The sequence below is a fragment of the Prinia subflava genome, chromosome 3, assembly GCF_021018805.1.
Source record: "Prinia subflava isolate CZ2003 ecotype Zambia chromosome 3, Cam_Psub_1.2, whole genome shotgun sequence".
NCBI classification, from domain to species: Eukaryota; Metazoa; Chordata; class Aves; order Passeriformes; family Cisticolidae; genus Prinia; species Prinia subflava.
Genome location: NC_086249.1, coordinates 105,696,140 through 105,714,346, shown reverse-complemented (window position 1 = coordinate 105,714,346; position 18,207 = coordinate 105,696,140). Strand labels below are relative to the sequence as shown.

The window sequence follows — 18,207 nt, the reverse complement described above, 5'->3', positions numbered from 1 at the left end:
TAGAAGAACCTCAAGTTGGAAATAATTCCATAGGATAAGACCATGATTTGATTTTAGGAAGAGAAAAGAATTTGCCTGATCCTGAAAATATCCCAAATGTCCACGTGCTCTGCAACATCTGTTTGTGTTTGCACATTGAGGAAAGCCTGAAGTGCCCTTGACTCGCAAATTTTCTTTTTATTTGAGAAGAGAAAACTTCTTTATTTCCCTGCTGAAATGCTCTGGTGGCTCAAGGAAAGGAGTTAACCTTTCTCTGGAAGGGAGGCACAGTTTTTCCTAAAACCTGGCCCAGCAGCAAATCTTATTTCAGTGTTTCCTAAACATCTTTTACTTGTACACAAATGCAATGAGTTCCTCACCTCAGGGAATGTCCCACAGAGAGCTCCACATCACAGGGGTTTGTCCCCTTTCCTCAGCTCTGCTTCAGCTGGAAGGGTTTTGTTATTTTTGTTTCAGATATTGGGAAGGAATTCCCTGTGAGGGAGGGGAGGCCTGCACAGGTTTTCCAGGGAAGCTGTGGGCTCCTCATCCCTGGAAATGTCCAAGCCAGGCTGGGCAGGGCTTGGAGCAGCCTGGGACAGGGGAAGGAGCGGGAACCAGGTGATCTCTAAGGTCTCTTCCCACCCATGCCGTGATTCCACACATGAAGTGACAATTTATGAGGAAATACAAATTTTGAATTCTTTCTTTAGTCCCTAAAAGCTGAGATGTTCTTCTTGTCACTTCCCTTTTCCCCTGGAGATGGGACAAGGATCCCCTGCCCCAATCCTGCTCTTTGACTTCGTTCTCCCTCCTCCAAGCAGCCTCAGACCTTTTCTACATTTTCCATGGCTAATCCCAAATAAAAACTGAGCTGCTGTAACAAAATGCAGTTAGGGGTTAAAACTCTTCTCAACATTCCCCTCAACCTTTCATAAACAGCCATTAGATATTTTATATTTCACGTTATAACTCTTCCTTCTCCTCTCCTTTCTCCCCCAGGCTCTGCAGAGTAACCTGAAATATTCTCTGCTGCCCAGAAGATTGATCATCAGCAAAAGATTATCCCAGTGCTTGCACCCAGCCCTGCCCAGTGGGGTGCACTTAAAGGCTTTAGAAACCTATGAAATAATCTTTAAAATCATTGGCACAAAATGGCTTGCCAAGGATTTATTCTTGTACAGGTAATTTGAATTTTTTTTTTAAGGCACAAAACAACTTGTCAAGGATTTATTTTTGTACATGTAATTTGAATTTTTTTTCTAAGGCATCCATCTATTTTAATTAACTCTTATTTTGTCTTTCTTTTGGATTCAAAGCTCTGGTTTGTTCCCTCTGCTGGCAAATGCAGCAATGTCAGTGAGACCTGTTCTCCTTGGCTTGTATGAGAAATATTTTCTCCCTCTCCAAAAATCCCTCCTGCCTGGTCTCCAGGCCTTTGTAATTGGGCTGCTGCCTGGATTGGAAGAAGGATCAGAAATTTATGACAGGTAATGTTAATTATTCCATATTCATTGAAGTAATAGCCAGGATTTGGATTTTATAGGGAATTCTCAAGAAATTTCTGTCAGATTTCTATAGATAAAAGAGCTTCTAAAAGGGGATGAGTGGTGGGGTGTGGAAAGATGTTGAAGCAAAAAACCCTTTCCCCTCTATTTTCATCCCAGGAGGAGAAGAGAAGAGGAAAAGGAGGGTTAAAAATGAGAAGAGGAAAAGAAGGGTTAAAAAAAGAGAAGATGAAAAGGAGGGTTAAAAAATGAGAAGAGAAAAAGGAGGGTTAAAAATGAGAAGGGGAAAAGGAGGGTTAAAAATGAGAAGGGGAAAAGGAGGGTTAAAAATGAGAAGGGGAAAAGGAGGGTTAAAAAATGGGAAGAGGAAAAGGAGGGTTAAAAAATGAGAAGGGGAAAAGGGGGGTTAAAAATGAGAAGAGAAAAGGAGGGTTAAAAATGAGAAAAGGAGGGTTAAAAATGAGAAGAGAAAAGGAGGGTTAAAAATGAGAAGGGGAAAAGGAGGGTTAAAAAATGAGAAGAGGAAAAGGAGGGTTAAAAATGAGAAGAGAAAAGGAGGGTTAAAAAAAGAGAAGATGAAAAGGAGGGTTAAAAAATGAGAAGGGGAAAAGGAGGGTTAAAAATGAGAAGGGGAAAAGGAGGGTTAAAAATGAGAAGAGGAAAAGGAGGGTTAAAAAGAAGAGGAAAAGGAGGGTTAAAAAAAGAGAAGAGGAAAAGGAGGGTTAAAAAAAGAGAAGAGGAAAAGGGTTAAAAAATGAGAAGGGGAAAAGGAAGGTTAAAAAAAGAGAAGAGGAAAAGGAGGGTTAAAAATAGAAGTGCTGAGAGAAAAGAATAAAAGAATTTTTAAAGCTCCTCTGACTCCTAAATAATTCACCTGACTCCCCAAACCACTGCTCTGGAGTTAAATTCTGTTTGAATTCTGTAACATGAGAGAGCAGCTGAATTCCTTCCAATATTTCTTTATAAACTGACAAAAATATGGAGCAGGGAGTTAATGGGAACTGCAGATGAACTCCCAAGATCTCACCTCTGGTTTTACACCATTTTTCCCCATTTTTGATGGCATCATTTTCCTCTTTGCCTTGAACAAACAGCATCTGACAGGAAAAATATATTTCATAAATTACATATATTTATGACATAAATACATATATTTCATAAATCTTGGGAAATATTTATGTTAAAATTAATTTAATGGGGTTTTTTTCGTGTGAAATACCAATTTACATGAGGGAGTTTTTTCTCATGTTTACTCATGGCAATGATTCTGTGTTAAGAATGTCTTGTCAGAAGATGTGTTAGGTTAATTTTCAATTCTTTTCATGAGAGGCTCTCCACTGAGTGTTTGCAGAACCTTCAGTATTGAAATTAATCCCTCTCCTGCTGTTCCTGACAGTGAACAAAGTGCTGAGGTTGTGCTTCAGCCTGGACACCATTTCCAGCTCCAAATTTCCCTGACTTTGTGCACTCACCCAGAAAATGGAAAAGGAAAACTGCTTTGAGGGGTTTTTTGATCAAGAAATGGAAAAGAACATCACACTGGGAGGGAGTTTCCTCCTCTGAGCTGGGCTTTTTCCTCTTTTCTCACTCTTGCATTCCTCATGTGAGGTTTTAATTCCTCCTTTATGGTAAAATATCAAATTGTTCCAGAGCAGGGAGCATGCTCCAGTCACAGGATTTTCAGTGGGGTGCTCTGGAATTCATTTAAGGGTGTCCTGTGTGCAATTTGTTGTTTTATCCCGTGGAATCAGGGAATGCTTTGGGTTGGAAGGGACCTTAAAGCTCATCCAGTGACACGGCAGGGACACCTCCCACTGCCCCAGGCTGCTCCAGGCTGGCCCTGGACACTGCCAGGGATCCAGGGCACTTCACAGCTCTTGGTTTTCTTCATCCACTGCCTTAAAAATTAACCCTGTTGGGTTGAAAGTAGGAATTTTTAGGATAAAAACTGATAAAATTGGCTGTCAGACTTTAGCATCTGCTTAAATGACTTCCAGTTGAGCTTTTCACACCTCTGACAATAAACATTCTGCAGTCAGAGGTGCTGCAGCTGTTTGGTCAGAGCTAAATATTTGCAGGTATTTCCTGGAGAATTCTCCAGTGTGTGAACCGTTTGTTTCAGTGAGAAAGAATTGAGTGGGTTTGATTATTTTTGTACGGTGAGATCCATCCATCACCACCTGGCATTGGGGAAGGTTCCCTGCCCATGGCAGGGGCTGGAATAAAGTGATTTTTAAATTCCCTTCCAACCCAAACCACCCTGAGATTCTGTGCTAAAAGCCAAATACTGATAACACAAAGCTACAAAACACCAAATAAATCATGAAAACTCTCTACCACTCCATTTCTGTGTGCCAGAATGAGCCAACAAAGGGGTTTTTGTGTACAGGACAGATGCCCTGCTGGTGAAGCTGTCCCTGCTGATGGGTCAGGAGGTGTTTTATGGAGCCCTGTGGGGCAGTGTCCTGGGCAGCCCCTCCATCAGGCTCCCCGCCTCCCTCTTCGTGGTCAGCCACATCAACAGGGAACTCTCTGGAAAACAGCAGAAATTCATGCTTGGCACTGATCATAAACTCACAGTAAGTTCATTTGACACCCCCTGATCCCAGCCTTCCCCGGGTTAAATTAGAAATTAAAAATGTTTGCAGAGGAGAGACTGCAATGTCCCTGCTCTGAAATGCATTTAATCCTCCATCCATTTAATTTGAAGAGCAGCTTTTCTGGTTTCAGGGTTTAATGTGCAGTTCCACAAGTGGTTGCTGTTCTGGAATTTTGTATCTTTTATATTTTTCCAGTAAAATGGAAATCTTCTGTAGGGAGTAATTTGTGCAGAGCACTGGAATCAGTGTAAGGCTAATTAGAGTAATATCTGCATTTTGGGAGCTTTTATGTCTTCTAACTCTGGAACATTCTGTACTGTTACAAACCCAATATTAACAATTCTTTTTAAAGTTTTAACTCACTTTAGGTGCAGAAGTGAAATTGTAATTATCCTCTTATGTAAACAAAATACTGTTCATAGGTAGCCAAATTTTCTTCCTTTCCTTCCTGTGTTTATTTGATAGTAAAATCAAACAAAATGTTATGTTTCCCTTTTCCAGATAAAATCTTTGTGTGTGTCAGTGCTGGATTCCAATGTCCTTGTGCAGAGGAACACTCTGGAAGCAATCCTCTTCTTTTTCCCATTTTATACAGCTTTGGTAAGGGGATTATTATGGGATGTCCCATGGGAGGTGTGTTCTGTGCAGGCAGCCCAGCTCCCACCTCTGCTCTTGCCAAATGGCTGAATTTTGAACCTTCAAAATCCATCAATTTTAGGGTTTCTTGTGCCCCATCAGTTTGAGGAGTGGAGGAGACTCTGCTGCTTCTCAGAGTCTTTCCAGCTTCCAAGGCTGAAGAAATAATTTCACATTTTGGGGGATATTTCGGGTGTGCTTGAAGTGTTCAGGCCTGAGCAGCTCATGGGGAAAAAATACAGAGTTTTTTCAAGTAGGATTTTAGAATTTAGAATTGTCCACATGAAGTTGTTTCTGGTAGAGACCAGGGGAGAAAACCTTACTTGAAACAAAAGTTGTTCCCGTTGTTTCCTCACCTCCCTGTAGGACAGGGAATGTTTAGGATGGAGGAAAGATTTTTAAGTCTTAAGGAGAGGAGAAGCTCTGGGCTGAGCTCAGGGTGGCCTTGCAGGGCCTGAAGGAGCCCCAGGAAAGCTGCAGAGAGACAATTGCCAAGGGCTGCAGGGACAGGAGCCAGGGAATGGCTTCAGACTGAAAAATTACAAGTTTAGGTGGGATGTTGGGGAAAAAATTCATCCCTGGGAGGGTGGGAAGAGACTGGGCTGGAATTCCCAGAGCAGCTGTGGCTGCCCCTGCATCCCTGGCAGTGCCCAAGGCCAGGCTGAAGCAGCCTGGGACAGTGGAGATCCCACTTTTCTCAGATCCTTTGAGCTGTGTCACATTTCTTGACATTTTTAGCACACAAACCATTTTCCTGTTGATGTTTTGTTACCTTTCCCCCAAAACATTAATAATCCCAGTTCAAAAACCCCAACCATCACCAATTTGACTCCTTTCAGTGCTCACCAACAGCTGAATAATCTGTATTTTCCACCCTAGGACTGCAAGGAAAGCACCATCCTGCTGAGAAGGGCTGATCTGGTTTACATCCTGTCAGCAGCCACTCAGACACTGCTGAGGAGAGACATGTCCCTCAACAGGAGATTGTATGCCTGGCTGCTAGGTACTGTGCAAAATCCAGGGATTTGCAATGTTCTGGACACCTGAGAGCAAAAAAAAATCAGTGTTTAAAATTGAAATGCACTTCCTTAGCTGTTAATGAATGGTGATAAAGTAAAATGGTGTTTATTTGCCATTTATTAAGTGCCTTAATAAAGGCAAATAAACATTTGGCTAACAGGGCTTCTCTTCTGAGGTGAATTTATTTCTCTCTGAATCCCAGGGTATCTGATCAATTCTGGTTTCACCCACAGCTTGTTGTCAAGTGCTTCAGTGGACAAAAAGAACTAAAAGTTACTATTTTAACCTCACCTTTCCAGAAGAAATAGTGATTCCCACTGCGTTTGGCCTTGGTTTTGATTTATGGGCTGTGCTGAACATCTGGAAGCCCTCAAACTGGGACCTGTGGGCTGTTGAAATGCCAAAAATTCAAAATTCAGTGTAATTTCAGTATAAACCCCTCTCTGAGCTCCTCCTGCCTCTGTTTTCTCGTAGGCTCTGATATCAAAGGTGGCACTTTTGCTCCAGACTCCACCACTTCTGAAGACCAAGCTGTTTATTTCTTTGGAAAATACTCTAAAGATCTTCTGGTTGAGGTTGGTGTTCATTTTATACAGATATATTCCAGAAAAATCCATGAACCTTTAAATTTTAGCTCAAACTGTGTCCAGAATTATTCCCAGTTATTGGTTTGTCCTTCCCTCTCTGTCCCTGTGGTTACATTTCCATCTGTCTCAAAGCCTCTGTGCTGCATTTATCCCAATATTGGATTGCTTATGGAATCTAAGGAAACCAAGGGAAGCTTCTTGGCTGAACTACCTGAATTATTTAAAAATGTTCCTCTGGATAAGATCAGCCCTTGAGCAGAGATGATGGGAAGATGGAATTGATTTGTTTACCCTGGATGGAAAATTGGAGTTCATTTGTAGTCAGCCCTAAACAAAATCAAATTTAGAAACACTTCAGCTCTTAATTAGATGAGAGTCTGTCTCTGATGGGTAACACTGTGATGTTTTCCTTTTCCTAGAGTCTGATTGTGATTCTGCATCAGAAATTCCCAGAGTCTGACCCAGAGGAAAAGCACCAGGCTTATCTGAAACCCTTCCGGATCCTCATCAGCCTCCTGGACAAACCTGAAATAGGTGAAGTCTTTGTCCCAAATCTCAGTAGGGCTTAACAAAACGTTAACAAAACAATCCTAATGCTGACTGTGTCATGTGGAAGTGTGCAGGAGGCTGTTCCTGCCTTGGCCCTGCTCTGGAATAAATTCCCTCTCCAGGTTCTCTCTGGCTGCCCACAGAGCCTGGATGGATCCCAGGGAGGGAAATGCAAATCTGTGCCCTCCTGTGGGGTCAGCACAACCCTGCTGGGAGCTGTGCCAGCCCCAACCCTGCAGGCTGGGGACAGAGTGTCCTGAGTGTCCTGAGAGCTGCTCAGGCAGGAGAGCCCTGGGGGTGCTGGGGACAGGGCTGGACACGAGCCCAGGGGTGCCCAGGGGGGCAGGAGGCCACTGGCCCCTGGGCTGGGAGAGGAATTGTGTGTCCAGCAGGAGCAGGGCAGGGATTGTCCCTCTGTGCTCCAGGGCTGTGCCCAGCTGTGGCTCCTGCAGGAGAGCCCTGGAGGGGCTGGAGCGTGTCCAGGGCAGGGAAGGGGCTGGAGAATTCCTGAGGGAGCTGGGAAGGGGCTGGAGAATTCCTGAGGGAGCTGGGAAGGGGCTGGAGAATTCCTGAGGGAGCTGGGAAGGGAATGGAGAATTCCTGAGGGAGCTGGGAAAGGGCTGGAGAACTCCTGAGGGAGCTGGGAAGGGGCTGGAGAATTCCTGAGGGAGCTGGGAAGGGTCTGGAGAATTCCTGAGGGAGCTGGGAAGGGGCTGAGGCTGGAGAAAAGGAGGCTCAGGGAGACCTTGTGGTTCTGCACAAGTCCCTGACAGGAGGGGCAGGGAAAGGAGGAGAGGAAATGGCCTCAAATTGCACCAGGGCAGGCTCAGCCTGGAGATTGGAAAGGAAATTTCCCTGTCAGAGTGGTCAGGCCTTGGGCTGAGCTGCCCAGGGAGGTTTGCAGTCACTGTCTGTGGGAGTGCTCAGGAGGAGTCTGGAGGTGGCCCTTGGGGACAGGGTTTGGGGGATGCTGGTGGGGCTGGGGTGGCACTGGGTGGTCCTGAGGGGCTCTTCCAGCCTGGATAATTCTGGGATTCTGTGCCTTGAATTGGCATCTGAGCAGCATTAAAAAGAAGCCCTTGCACCTTTGTCTCATATTCAGCTCAGTTTGTTCCTTGGGGTTTATCTGCTCTTCCCTGTCCTGCTGTGTCCATGCAGCACCAGAGGGATGAGGCTCTGCCCATCCTCAGTTCAAGGGCAAATTCCCCTTTCTGCACTAAAGAATTAAACCAAAGTGACTTGACAAGTTTTTAAGAATATTTTGGGTGGGGAGTGATGTTTCCTGAGAGGTTGTTCCCGTTATAAATGCATCGATTAATCTCATTTAGAAAGTAAATTGAGACACTTGGATGTGGATGTGGGTCCAATACTGGATGTGTTGCTTGGCTGCCTGACAATCTGCATTAATCCAAAGTGCGAATAAAGGGATAATAAATCCCTTCTAAATCAGGGATATTTAGCTCAACTGTATTATCCAGTTTAATCTTTCCAGTCACCACATAAAGTTTGACTCCTTGAGCCTTAAGCCATTAAGACTTTCACTGCCTTTAGAAATGGATTTAACAATGCAACAATTATTTAAAGGTATCAAGTCAAACATAACAAGCTTTTCTGCTATTCTTAGTCACTTAAACTTTGATATTTTCATTTTTAAAAGCACTCATTGCAATGCTTTTTACACTACTTTTTATTTTAATTGTTCCAAGTTTAGGGCACTGAAATTATTATTTGTTCCCCTCCTCTGTAGCCAACTCCTGGATTCTTTTTTTCCTTTCCTTGCAGGGCCACAGGTTGTTGGGGATCTGTTCCTGGAAGTTCTTAGAGCTTTTTACTCCTACTGCAAAGACACCCTGGGTTCTGATCTCAAACTCAGCTACAATCAAAGTGGCAACATCCTGGCAAGGTATGACAAATTTCCAGCTCTGAGCTGAAACTGGATCTTTTTTTAAACTAAATGGTTAAAATGAAGGAGTTTAATGAAGTTTTGGGTTGTAACAAAGTGACTTTCTGGACAGAGGGTGAATTTTTTTCTCTGGCTTCCCCTTTCCCCACACGCAATGAATTTCTCTTAGATTAGCAGAGCAAAAATGAAGTTTGGTGCATGTGATGGGTGTTGAGTAACCACAGTGACATCAGGCTGCTGACAGAGCTCAGCCTTGTGATTTCCATCATCTGAGAGAGGCTCCAGCCATTCCAGAATGATTTAGTCTTTGATTTTAAAAAAATGATCCTTTTTAAGCTTGTAGAGAAAGGGGGAAAGAGATTAATAGAGTCCCTCAGCTCATGTGATGTGAATCCTCACTGACATCTGCTTTTCTTGTCCTTTTCTTTCCCTTCTAGTGCAATCAAAGAGAACAAAAATGCTTCAGAAATTGTCAAAACAGTGAATTTGTTGATCACATCCTTAAGCACTGATTTCCTCTGGGATTACCTGACCAAATGCTTTGAAGATTGTTTCAGGTGTTTATGTTGTGCTCTCAAAAATGCCACTTCAGAGCTGTCTGTTCAGGATAATAATAATATTTCCTGAAGCTTTTAAGGGACGTCACACGTGGTAGAACCAGCCAGATCTGTAAGTTGTGTCCACAAATAATTCAGGAATGCAACCAGGTAAACAATCAGATGGAAATTTCAACCTGGGAACAAAAGAAATTCCTTTCAAATCAACAGAAGAGGGAAAAAGGGTTGGGAGGGAAGCTGGAGAGGTCTTCATAGATGAAAAAATGAAGATATTGAATGGGTTTTAAGGTCTCTTCCAACCCTCTGATTCTATGATATCTCTCTTTTCATCCTTTTTAACTCTAAGAAAGAAGATTCTGCAATCTGAAAATTAGCAGCTCTTCATCATACCACACAGAGTTGAGGTTGTTTTGACAGAATATTTTCTCCTGCTGTTTTAGAAGCCCTCTGCCTCAGAGCTGTTCAGTATTTTGTGCTGATTTTAATGAAGCTTTCTGCTTGTACCCAGAATTTTGCCATGAAAAAAAAAAAAAGCCCCAAACCTTACATAAGAATGTTTCTTTCACTCCAGAAACAAATCCACAGGGATGAAGTATCCTCTGGAAAGCGTGAGCAGCCCTCCCACCATTTCAGAGCTGTGCACACTGCTGGTGTTCCTGCTGGATGTGATTCCTCTGGTAAGGCTGGCTTTGGCAATCCCTGGGGAGTGATACAGAGGTGGGATAACCCCTTTGAACATTCCTGATTTCTTGCAGGAGCTCTACTCAGAAGTGCAGACTCAGTACCTGCCCCAGATGCTCAGTTACATGGTGCAGTCTCTCCTGGAAAACATGGAAGTGTTGGGACTGCCAGAGCTCACTCAGGCCTTAAAAACCTGTTTCAAGGTGCTCAGCAAGGTGCAAATGCCCCCTTCCTACCTGGACATCGACACAGGGAGTGGCAATGGGGTAGGTGCTTTTCAACCCCTCAGGGATGGGTAAAAACCCTTTAAAACTCCTGGTTTAGAGAATTCAGGGACAAAATTTAAAATGCTAATTAATTCCTTTCAGCCAAGGTGACAATTGCATCTGAAGGGAGCCACAGGAGAAATGGAGAGAGACAATTTCCAAGAGATGGAGGGACAGTGATGCCTGGCAGCAACAGGACACAGGGGAGGGTTTAAACTGAAAAAGAGTAGGGGTAGATGAGATACTGGGAAAGGATTCTTCGCTGTGAGGGTGGGGAGGGGCTGGGATGGAATTCCCAGAGCATCTGTGGCTGCCCCTGGATCCCTGGGAGTGTTCTTGGACAGGGTTTGGAGCAGCCTGGGACAGTGGAAAATGTCCCTGCCCATGGCACTGGATCATTTCTAAGATCCCTTCCAACCCAAACCTTGAATTCCATAGAATTTTTAAGTACAACAATAAAGATTTTTTTTAAATTTCCCTTCTTTGCCTCCTTTCAGAGCACCCTGCTGCCCTGTTACTCTCACTGGGTGTTCAGCTCTGGCCTGCTGGAATTACCTGTGGCATTGAAGGGCTTTAGCCTTGTCTGCCCCTGAGAAGGACAGGATCTAAATGGTTCTGGAAACAGAGTGCAGTAGCTAAAAACTGCAGTTGCCAAAGGCAGCCCAGCTTCACAGCTGGTTGCAATGAATATTTCAGTGGAGCACAATGGGGCATTGTTGGTGTGCACAGGACCATGCTGAGGAACGAGGGATAAATGGGATAAAGCAACCCCAGAGCACAGCCTGCCAAAATGTGCCAGCAGAACAAACACTGCAGCTGAGCAGAAATAATGCAGCACATGGAACGCTGCTCTGGGGGGAAGCTGGTTTTAAGGCAACACATCCCTCTGTTTGATGAGTCAGTGTGTGAGGTTTGTACAGGTATTTGTTGGGTTTTAAAGGGAAATGAATGGAGCTGTTTACAAACAAGTGTGAGCCTGAAACTGGAAATCACAAACAAGTTTTCCTTTTTCTCTCATTGCTGTTCTCCAAGTTAAATCTCTGTTGGCAGTGCCACACTAACCACATCCCTGTTGCTGTTGCAGAGCCCAGTGCCAAAGGAAGATGTGGACATAACCCTGGAGAGCAAACCTGTGCTGCAGGAGGAGGAGGAGGCTCCATTCCCTCCCCTCAAGTCAGAGGACAGCGGCATTGGCCTGAGTGCCTCCTCCCCAGAGCTGTCCCAGCACCTGGGGGTGCCCACGGTGACCCTGGAGAGAGATGATGTCTGGAAAAAAGGAGGGAGCATCCAGAAAACTCTGTACTGCATCCAGGAGCTGGTTGCCAAGTTCTCCAGCAAATACATTTTCGGGGTGCAGCTCCAAGAGATGAGTCCTGAAGGGATTGCAGCAATAAATCTGAGCGGGAAGGAGAAAAAGGAGAATGGCTACAGGTTAGCTGAGAGTGGCAACAAGAAGAGGAATCCCTGGGATGCCAAGCAAATCACCGTGCCTCAGGTCAAACAAATGCTCTCAGAGCTCTTCTCAGCCCGGGGCTCGCCCTTCAGGAGCAAGAATTCCACTCCTCTCCTCTCTGAACACAGCCCTGGTCACAAAAAGGAGAAGGAGGAGGAGGAGTGGGACCTGGAGCTGGTGTTGGGACCCCTCAGAGGTGACTGCAAGGAAGCTTTTTCTGCAGCTTGTCACCTGCTGCTGGATTGCACCACATTCCCGGTTTACCTGTCCCAGGAGGAGATGGAACAGCTCTACCTCTCTCTGTTTCAGGGGCCTGGTAAGAAAAGCTTCCTTTCCTGAGCATTTTTAGGATGCAAACAGTGAGAGCTCGGCTGTTTTCAAAACTAAAGTCAGTAAAACCCCTTGGACAGGGCTGAAGGCAAACTGTGAATTAAAGCCTTACCCACCTCAGCATCTGGGGTATGTCTGGCAGCTGAGTTTTGCCAAGCTTTTTAAATTCAATTTTTTTTGGAAAAATTCCAAACTAGAAGATTTGGAGCTGAAGAGATTCAAAGACCTCCTGGCCTGCACAGCCTTGCATGGCTCAGGATTTTCTGTTGTCCAGGGGTTGTGTCACTGAAAAAGGAAAGGTTTCAGAGGAAGATGGGTGTGGGTGGAAAATCTGAGGTCTAAACCATAACAGAGGCAAAATCATCTCTTATCCCAAATCCTCAGGATTCAAAGGAGTTCAGTGTAACAAATAAGAATAATTTTGTGTAACTGGAGGGCCTGTTTGTTGGTGGATTCCCAGTTCATTCCTTAGCTTTAGCAGGAGCTGTTATTGGCCTGAAGGTTAACTCACAAATAGGTTTGTGGGGAATGGAGAGGTGGAAAACTGGAAAATTGGGTTCTGTTCCTCACCTCACTCCCTGTTCCTGCTGTCTGATGATATTCCCATCATCTCCATGGCCGAGCATGGCATGGGCATGGAATCCTTCCATTGTTCCCTCAGAAAAAGAGGGCTTGGATTGATGTCAGCCACTTCAGTTATAAATTTATAAATCCTGAAATGAGGGGCCTCAGTGCTACTGGAAGAACATCCATGGATCCTGAGCCCTCTGGAGCTGTTTGTGACAATGGCAGCCGGAAAACAAAACAGCAGCTCTAGATAATAGCTGGGAAGAAACAGAAAGGGAAAGCAGAATCCTGTAGGGATTGGGGTCCTGCAAGAGCTTTCTCCTGGGAGAAGCAGGGAAAACATGGAGAGGCTGTGGCTGCCTCACCCCTGGAAGTGTTCCAGGCCAGGCTCGGAGCACCTTGGGACAGTGGAAGGTGTCTCTGCTGTCGTGAAGGTCCCTTCCAACCCAAACCTTCTGTGACTCCCCCAGCTACTGATAATGGGATTAGGGCAGTCCTTTTGGCCCTGTGGCCTGGCTCAGAGGATTTTGGATTTTTGGCCCTGAGGCTGTTCCCAACCCTTCCTTCCCTTCCCTTTTGAGCAGGAGGCGACCCCAGCGTGCCGGTGTGGCTGAAGTCGCTGATGACCGTGTGCTGCTGTGTGGACGACTGCCACGTGCAGAACGTGTCCATCTTCACCCTCCTGGAGGTCATCAACCACTCCCAGTCCCTGGCACTGGTGATTGAGGACAGGATGAAGAGGTACAAAGTGTCTGGCCACAACCCTTTCCTTGGCAAGCTGCAGATGGTCACCCTTCCTCCCATTGCTCCTGCAGTCCTGAAGATGATCTCTGAGAAAACAGATTTCTACCAGGTGTCCATTTTCTCTTCCTTTTTTACTGCCCAGCTACACTGACCCTCTAATTCATACAACCCTGGGATTCTGAGGCAGTTTGAGAATGCCTTTTGCTAACAGGAAGCCAGGAAAGAAATGGCTTTTATTATTAATATAATTCTTATTATAACTGTATTTAGTTGTTTGCTCTTTTTCCTTAGAGAGTTGCCTGTGTGCTCTGGAATCAGTTGAACAAGGAGACTCGGGAGCACCACATTGCCTGTGTGGAGTTGTTTTACAGACTTCACTGCCTGGCTCCCTCAGCCAATATCTGTGAGGACATCATCTGCCAGGCCCTGCTGCACCGGGATAAAGTGAGTCCTGCTAAAGCCCCTCCAGCACTGTGGGATTGTTCCAGAGTTTCCCACACTTCCTGCTGTTCCCTTCTCCTTGTCTTCCCTCCCGTGGTTGTTGTGTTTTCTGAGAGGCTGGCAGGATCTGTCCATGCTTTTACAGTTCCCTGGGATTTGTTCAGTTTGGGATTAGTGCTGGATTTAATCCCTGGATACAAAATCTATTACCAGATATTAGCTGGAGCTTTTAGCTCAAGCCCAAATCCTGTAGTTTCTGTGGGTGTTTCCCATTACCCCAACTCCACCAATATCTGTAAAATCACTTTATTTTAGCTTGATTTTATAGTATTTGGTCTCACAATCAGCTGTATTTTAAGTGAGCTAGTTATTAATTATTTTCCTTCCCTAATATAATGACAGCACAGTTCTTTAACATCTGACATTTTGGACAATAAAACTTTACCCAGGCTTTGCTATTGTTTTCCTGTCCTTGCAATTTTACAACATAAAAGTTTGCAAACCTTTTTAAAGCTTTCCACCAACAGCCACTGCCTGGATACCAACGTGTTCCCATCTTGGAAATCTCCCTAAATCTCCCTTTTTTCCTTGCCAAGGGGACAAGGCTGGAAGCTCTGTTCAGATTCTCTGTCATGTGGCACCTGACCAGAGAGATCCAAGGCAGCAGAGTGAGCTCCCACAATCGCTCCTTTGACAGGTATTTCCACTTCCATTTGCATTTTCATATTCAATTATATCGTGCTTTTTTCTCTTTTCTGATGGGGGGAGGACTTCTCTGTAGGGAGAGTTAAAAAAAGGAACAAAAGGAACATTTTCCACTTCCTTGGAGTTTATCTTTGCAGGGCCCTCTGTGCATGTTGTGGTTTTTTTGGGGTGAAGGAAGTTGCTGTAAAAATAGAAAGAGTTTCATAAAGGAGGAGTAGCTTTTCTGGAGAGCAGATATTTTTTATCTTGGAGTGAATTAAATTTGCCTTCCAAAGAAAATAACACCAGCTCCTTGTAAAAATAAAACCCTTAGTTTAATTTGACTTCCTATGGGATAAAATGAGATAAAAGCAAATAAAGTGGGAAAGAACTTAAAAAGTGGGAGGATTTGTGTGGCCTTGCTTGTACAATTCCTGAACTCAGTTCAATCCGTTGGCTGATGCTTCCTTGAGCACGCTCTGGGTGTGTTCCCTGCTGGATTTTATTACTTGATTTAACTTTTTTAGGGATTTCAGCTGTCCTTGGTGCTGGTGGCACCTTGGAGTGACTGATAGAGCAGGGGCTAGACAAGGTTAAAGAGAATAAGAGTGGGAATTTATGGAAGCCCTTCCACAGACACACCTTGGGCAGTCAGAAGCCTCCGGGGCTACACCCAAGGTGGAAAATGGTCCCGAGTTTTTCAGACAATTAAAAGTTTGGAGGGGTTAATCCTCCAATTACAGCTTCAGGTAATGAAGTCACATTCCCCCAGTTTGCTGCCCCAATTCCCTTTTGTTTCTTCTTTTCAGGGCCTGAGGCTGTAGGGTGCCCTTGGATTTCTGGCCTAGAGAGAGATTGTTCTGTCTGACCAAAATGTGAAGGCAGTAACTAACACTTCATAAGGAGTTGATTTCTTACCTTCTTTTCTTCATGTTAGAGCAGGATTAGTACACAGGAGTGTATTGAACTCGGTGTTTATTAACTCTTATCTATCTCACAGTCTCATGAGTTGTGAGCTCTAGCTAACAGGATAGAAAATGGAGGTGTGTCTAACTTTCCAAGGTTATTTAAGCATAAACTATCTATATACATATATAATATATGTATACTATACATATATATAATACTACAAACATATATAAGCATAAACTATCTAATAACATATATAACAACTATATATAAACTATATAATAACATCTATAATATATATAACATCTATAATATATATATAACATCTATAATATAACAAGATGACACCTATATTATTTATACTTTTGATCCAATAATTGACCACCCAAGGTCCACAATGTGGGCCTTTTTCACCCAGTTAGGAAAAAAATGCCCAAAACCAAGAAGAAGGTGAAGAAGAAGGACTTATTAAATCCTCCATATTGCCCCATATAAATTACAGTATACTAAAACTCTAAATTCCACGTTTTTCACCCTGTGAGATCACACAATACTTTTCAAACTCCACACCCACAACCCCTGTGGGGTTATCACAGCTTTGGAATCCTGTTCCACCACCTCAGGTCAATGCAGTGCCTGCCTGAGGGTCAGTGCATGGAAACCCCGAGGTTCTCCCTTTCCAGAATTCCAGCAATCAGGAGTTTGGAGTTCTGTGTTGGGGTCCAGGATATCCCTTTGGCCACCCTGGAGGTTTTGGAGACTGTACAGGAGGGTTTGGAGACTGTACAGGAGGGTTTGGAGATGGACAGGGGGGTCTGGGATCTGTACAGGGGGGTCAGTTAGACCCACACAGATCCCAGGAGGACACTGCCTCTGATTCCTGTCCATGGGTGTGAACACTCACATGCAGGAAGAATCACAAACCCTAAGAATTTAAAATAAGTAGCAGCTGGTTTATTATGGAATATAAATATAGCAATTAGGATTCTTAGTATATGGGGCTGAAGAGACAAGATGGAGGAATTGGGGAGTGGCCCCTGTGCTCCTTGTTCTTGCTCTCGTCCCCCATCTTGTGCTGAGTTGGGTTTTAGAGATTGGTTTAGAGTAGAACTGACATGTTAGCATAGGTAGTAGGTATTGGTACAATTTTGTAAATAAAAAATACATCTCAGACAGTCGTTGGGTCAGGGGTACTGTACATAAGGTGTGGGGCTCTTTGATCTGCCCAGTCCACTGCGTGTCCTGCTCTGCTGGGAACACCTTGCAAAGCTGGACAAGAACTGAGAGATAATTAAGAATAAACAGCCTTGATAACACAAACTGCTGGACTCAGCTTGTCGTCTCTGGCTTGGGTGTGAAACACCCAGGGCGAAGACTGAAAACCTTATTACCTCGGGGAACAGCAACCCCAAGGAGAATCTCAGGGAATCTTAACCCTGAGGGGTTAAGATGCACTGATGCAGCAGGGGATTTGACAAACACTGCTGATGCCGTCTGCTGTGCCCGCAGGTCGCTGTTCGTGGTGCTGGACAGCCTGACGAGCGCGGACGGGGCCATCGGCGCGGCGGCGCAGGGCTGGCTGCTGCGGGCGCTGTCCCTGGGCGATGTGGCGCGCATCCTGGAGCCCGTGCTGCTGCTGCTGCTGCAGCCGCGCACGCAGCGCACCTCCATCGCCTGCCTCAGGCACGGCAGCCCCACAGGTACGGCCCGGGCTGCCCTGAACGGGGCTGGAGGGACGGGAACGCCAGGGAGAGCCAGAGCATCCCTGGGAAGGGAGAGTGTAACCCCTGCCCGCTGAATTATTGGCATTTTGGAATGGAGGGGCTCTCAGGGAAAGATACGGGAATGGGAATAACAGTTCTTTACCAGGAAAATTAAAATGAAAATGCAGTAGTACAAAACAACAAACAAAAATAAGCCACTGCCAGAGTGAGAGCACAGCCTGACCCCCTGTTGGTCAGGCCCAGCCCTCCTGCAGTGCAGCTGTGGCTCTGTGGGAGCAGAGATGATCCTGGAGCAGGGGCAGTTTCCTCTGAAGGTGCAGTGGGGTGAGATGGGTCCAGCCTTCCTCTGGGAATGCAGAGCACACAGGCTGTGCTGGGCTCTGAATGCCAGGGTTTATCCAGGTGGGAATGCAGAGCACACAGGCTGTGCTGGGCTCTGAATGCCAGGGTTTATCCAGGTGGGAATGCAGAGCACACAGGCTGTGCTGGGCTCTGAATGCCAGGGTTTATCCATTGGGAATGCAGAGCACACAGGCTGTGCTGGGCTCTGAATGCCAGGGTTTATCCAGGTGGGAATGCAGTGCACACAGGCTGTGCTGGGCTCTGAATGCCAGGGTTTATCCAGGTGGGAATGCAGTGCACACAGGCTGTGCTGGGCTCTGAATGCCAGGGTTTATCCAGGTGGGAATGCAGAGCACACAGGCTGTGCTGGGCTCTGAATGCCAGGGTTTATCCAGGTGGGAATGCAGTGCACACAGGCTGTGCTGGGCTCTGAATCCCAGGGTTTATCCAGGTGGGAATGCAGAGCACACAGGCTGTGCTGGGCTCTGAATGCCAGGGTTTATCCAGCTGGGAATGCCGGGCTCCTCCCCTGGGTGCAGCATCTCCCATGGATGATGGAATTGGATCAGCCCTGCAGGGAGCCTCGATGGCCCATGGACAGCAGAGATCCCCTGCAGGGAGGATGGGTCCTGGAAGGGATAAAGAACCCTGCCCCAGCTGGTTTGAACAGACTTCCCTTTAACAGAAGACACCCACCCCTTCCCCACCCCAGAGGTAGCAGAGATAA

At 45.4% G+C, this 18,207-nt stretch overlaps 1 protein-coding gene and 1 long non-coding RNA gene across 4 annotated transcripts in view; both read left to right on the top strand.

The window, feature by feature from the left end:
• The window catches only part of LOC134548433 (uncharacterized), a 101,286-nt gene that overhangs the window by 66,142 nt on the left and 16,937 nt on the right, over positions 1-18,207 (top strand). The gene's annotated exons all lie outside the window — the stretch shown is intronic.
• DOP1B (DOP1 leucine zipper like protein B) overlaps positions 1-18,207 on the top strand; it is a 44,204-nt gene that overhangs the window by 9,060 nt on the left and 16,937 nt on the right. For all 3 annotated transcript variants that reach the window (XR_010079768.1, XM_063393219.1, XM_063393218.1), the window contains exons 3-18: positions 982-1,163; positions 1,299-1,469; positions 3,877-4,066; positions 4,589-4,687; positions 5,603-5,726; positions 6,218-6,318; positions 6,750-6,864; positions 8,662-8,782; positions 9,220-9,339; positions 9,911-10,016; positions 10,095-10,286; positions 11,371-12,055; positions 13,221-13,489; positions 13,672-13,824; positions 14,418-14,518; positions 16,924-17,114. Coding sequence is in view for 2 of the 3 variants with exons in the window: in XM_063393219.1 (XP_063249289.1) it covers positions 982-1,163; positions 1,299-1,469; positions 3,877-4,066; positions 4,589-4,687; positions 5,603-5,726; positions 6,218-6,318; positions 6,750-6,864; positions 8,662-8,782; positions 9,220-9,339; positions 9,911-10,016; positions 10,095-10,286; positions 11,371-12,055; positions 13,221-13,489; positions 13,672-13,824; positions 14,418-14,518; positions 16,924-17,114 (2,920 nt within the window). In the remaining variant the exon portion in view is untranslated. The remainder of the gene's footprint in view (positions 1-981; positions 1,164-1,298; positions 1,470-3,876; positions 4,067-4,588; positions 4,688-5,602; positions 5,727-6,217; positions 6,319-6,749; positions 6,865-8,661; positions 8,783-9,219; positions 9,340-9,910; positions 10,017-10,094; positions 10,287-11,370; positions 12,056-13,220; positions 13,490-13,671; positions 13,825-14,417; positions 14,519-16,923; positions 17,115-18,207) is intronic.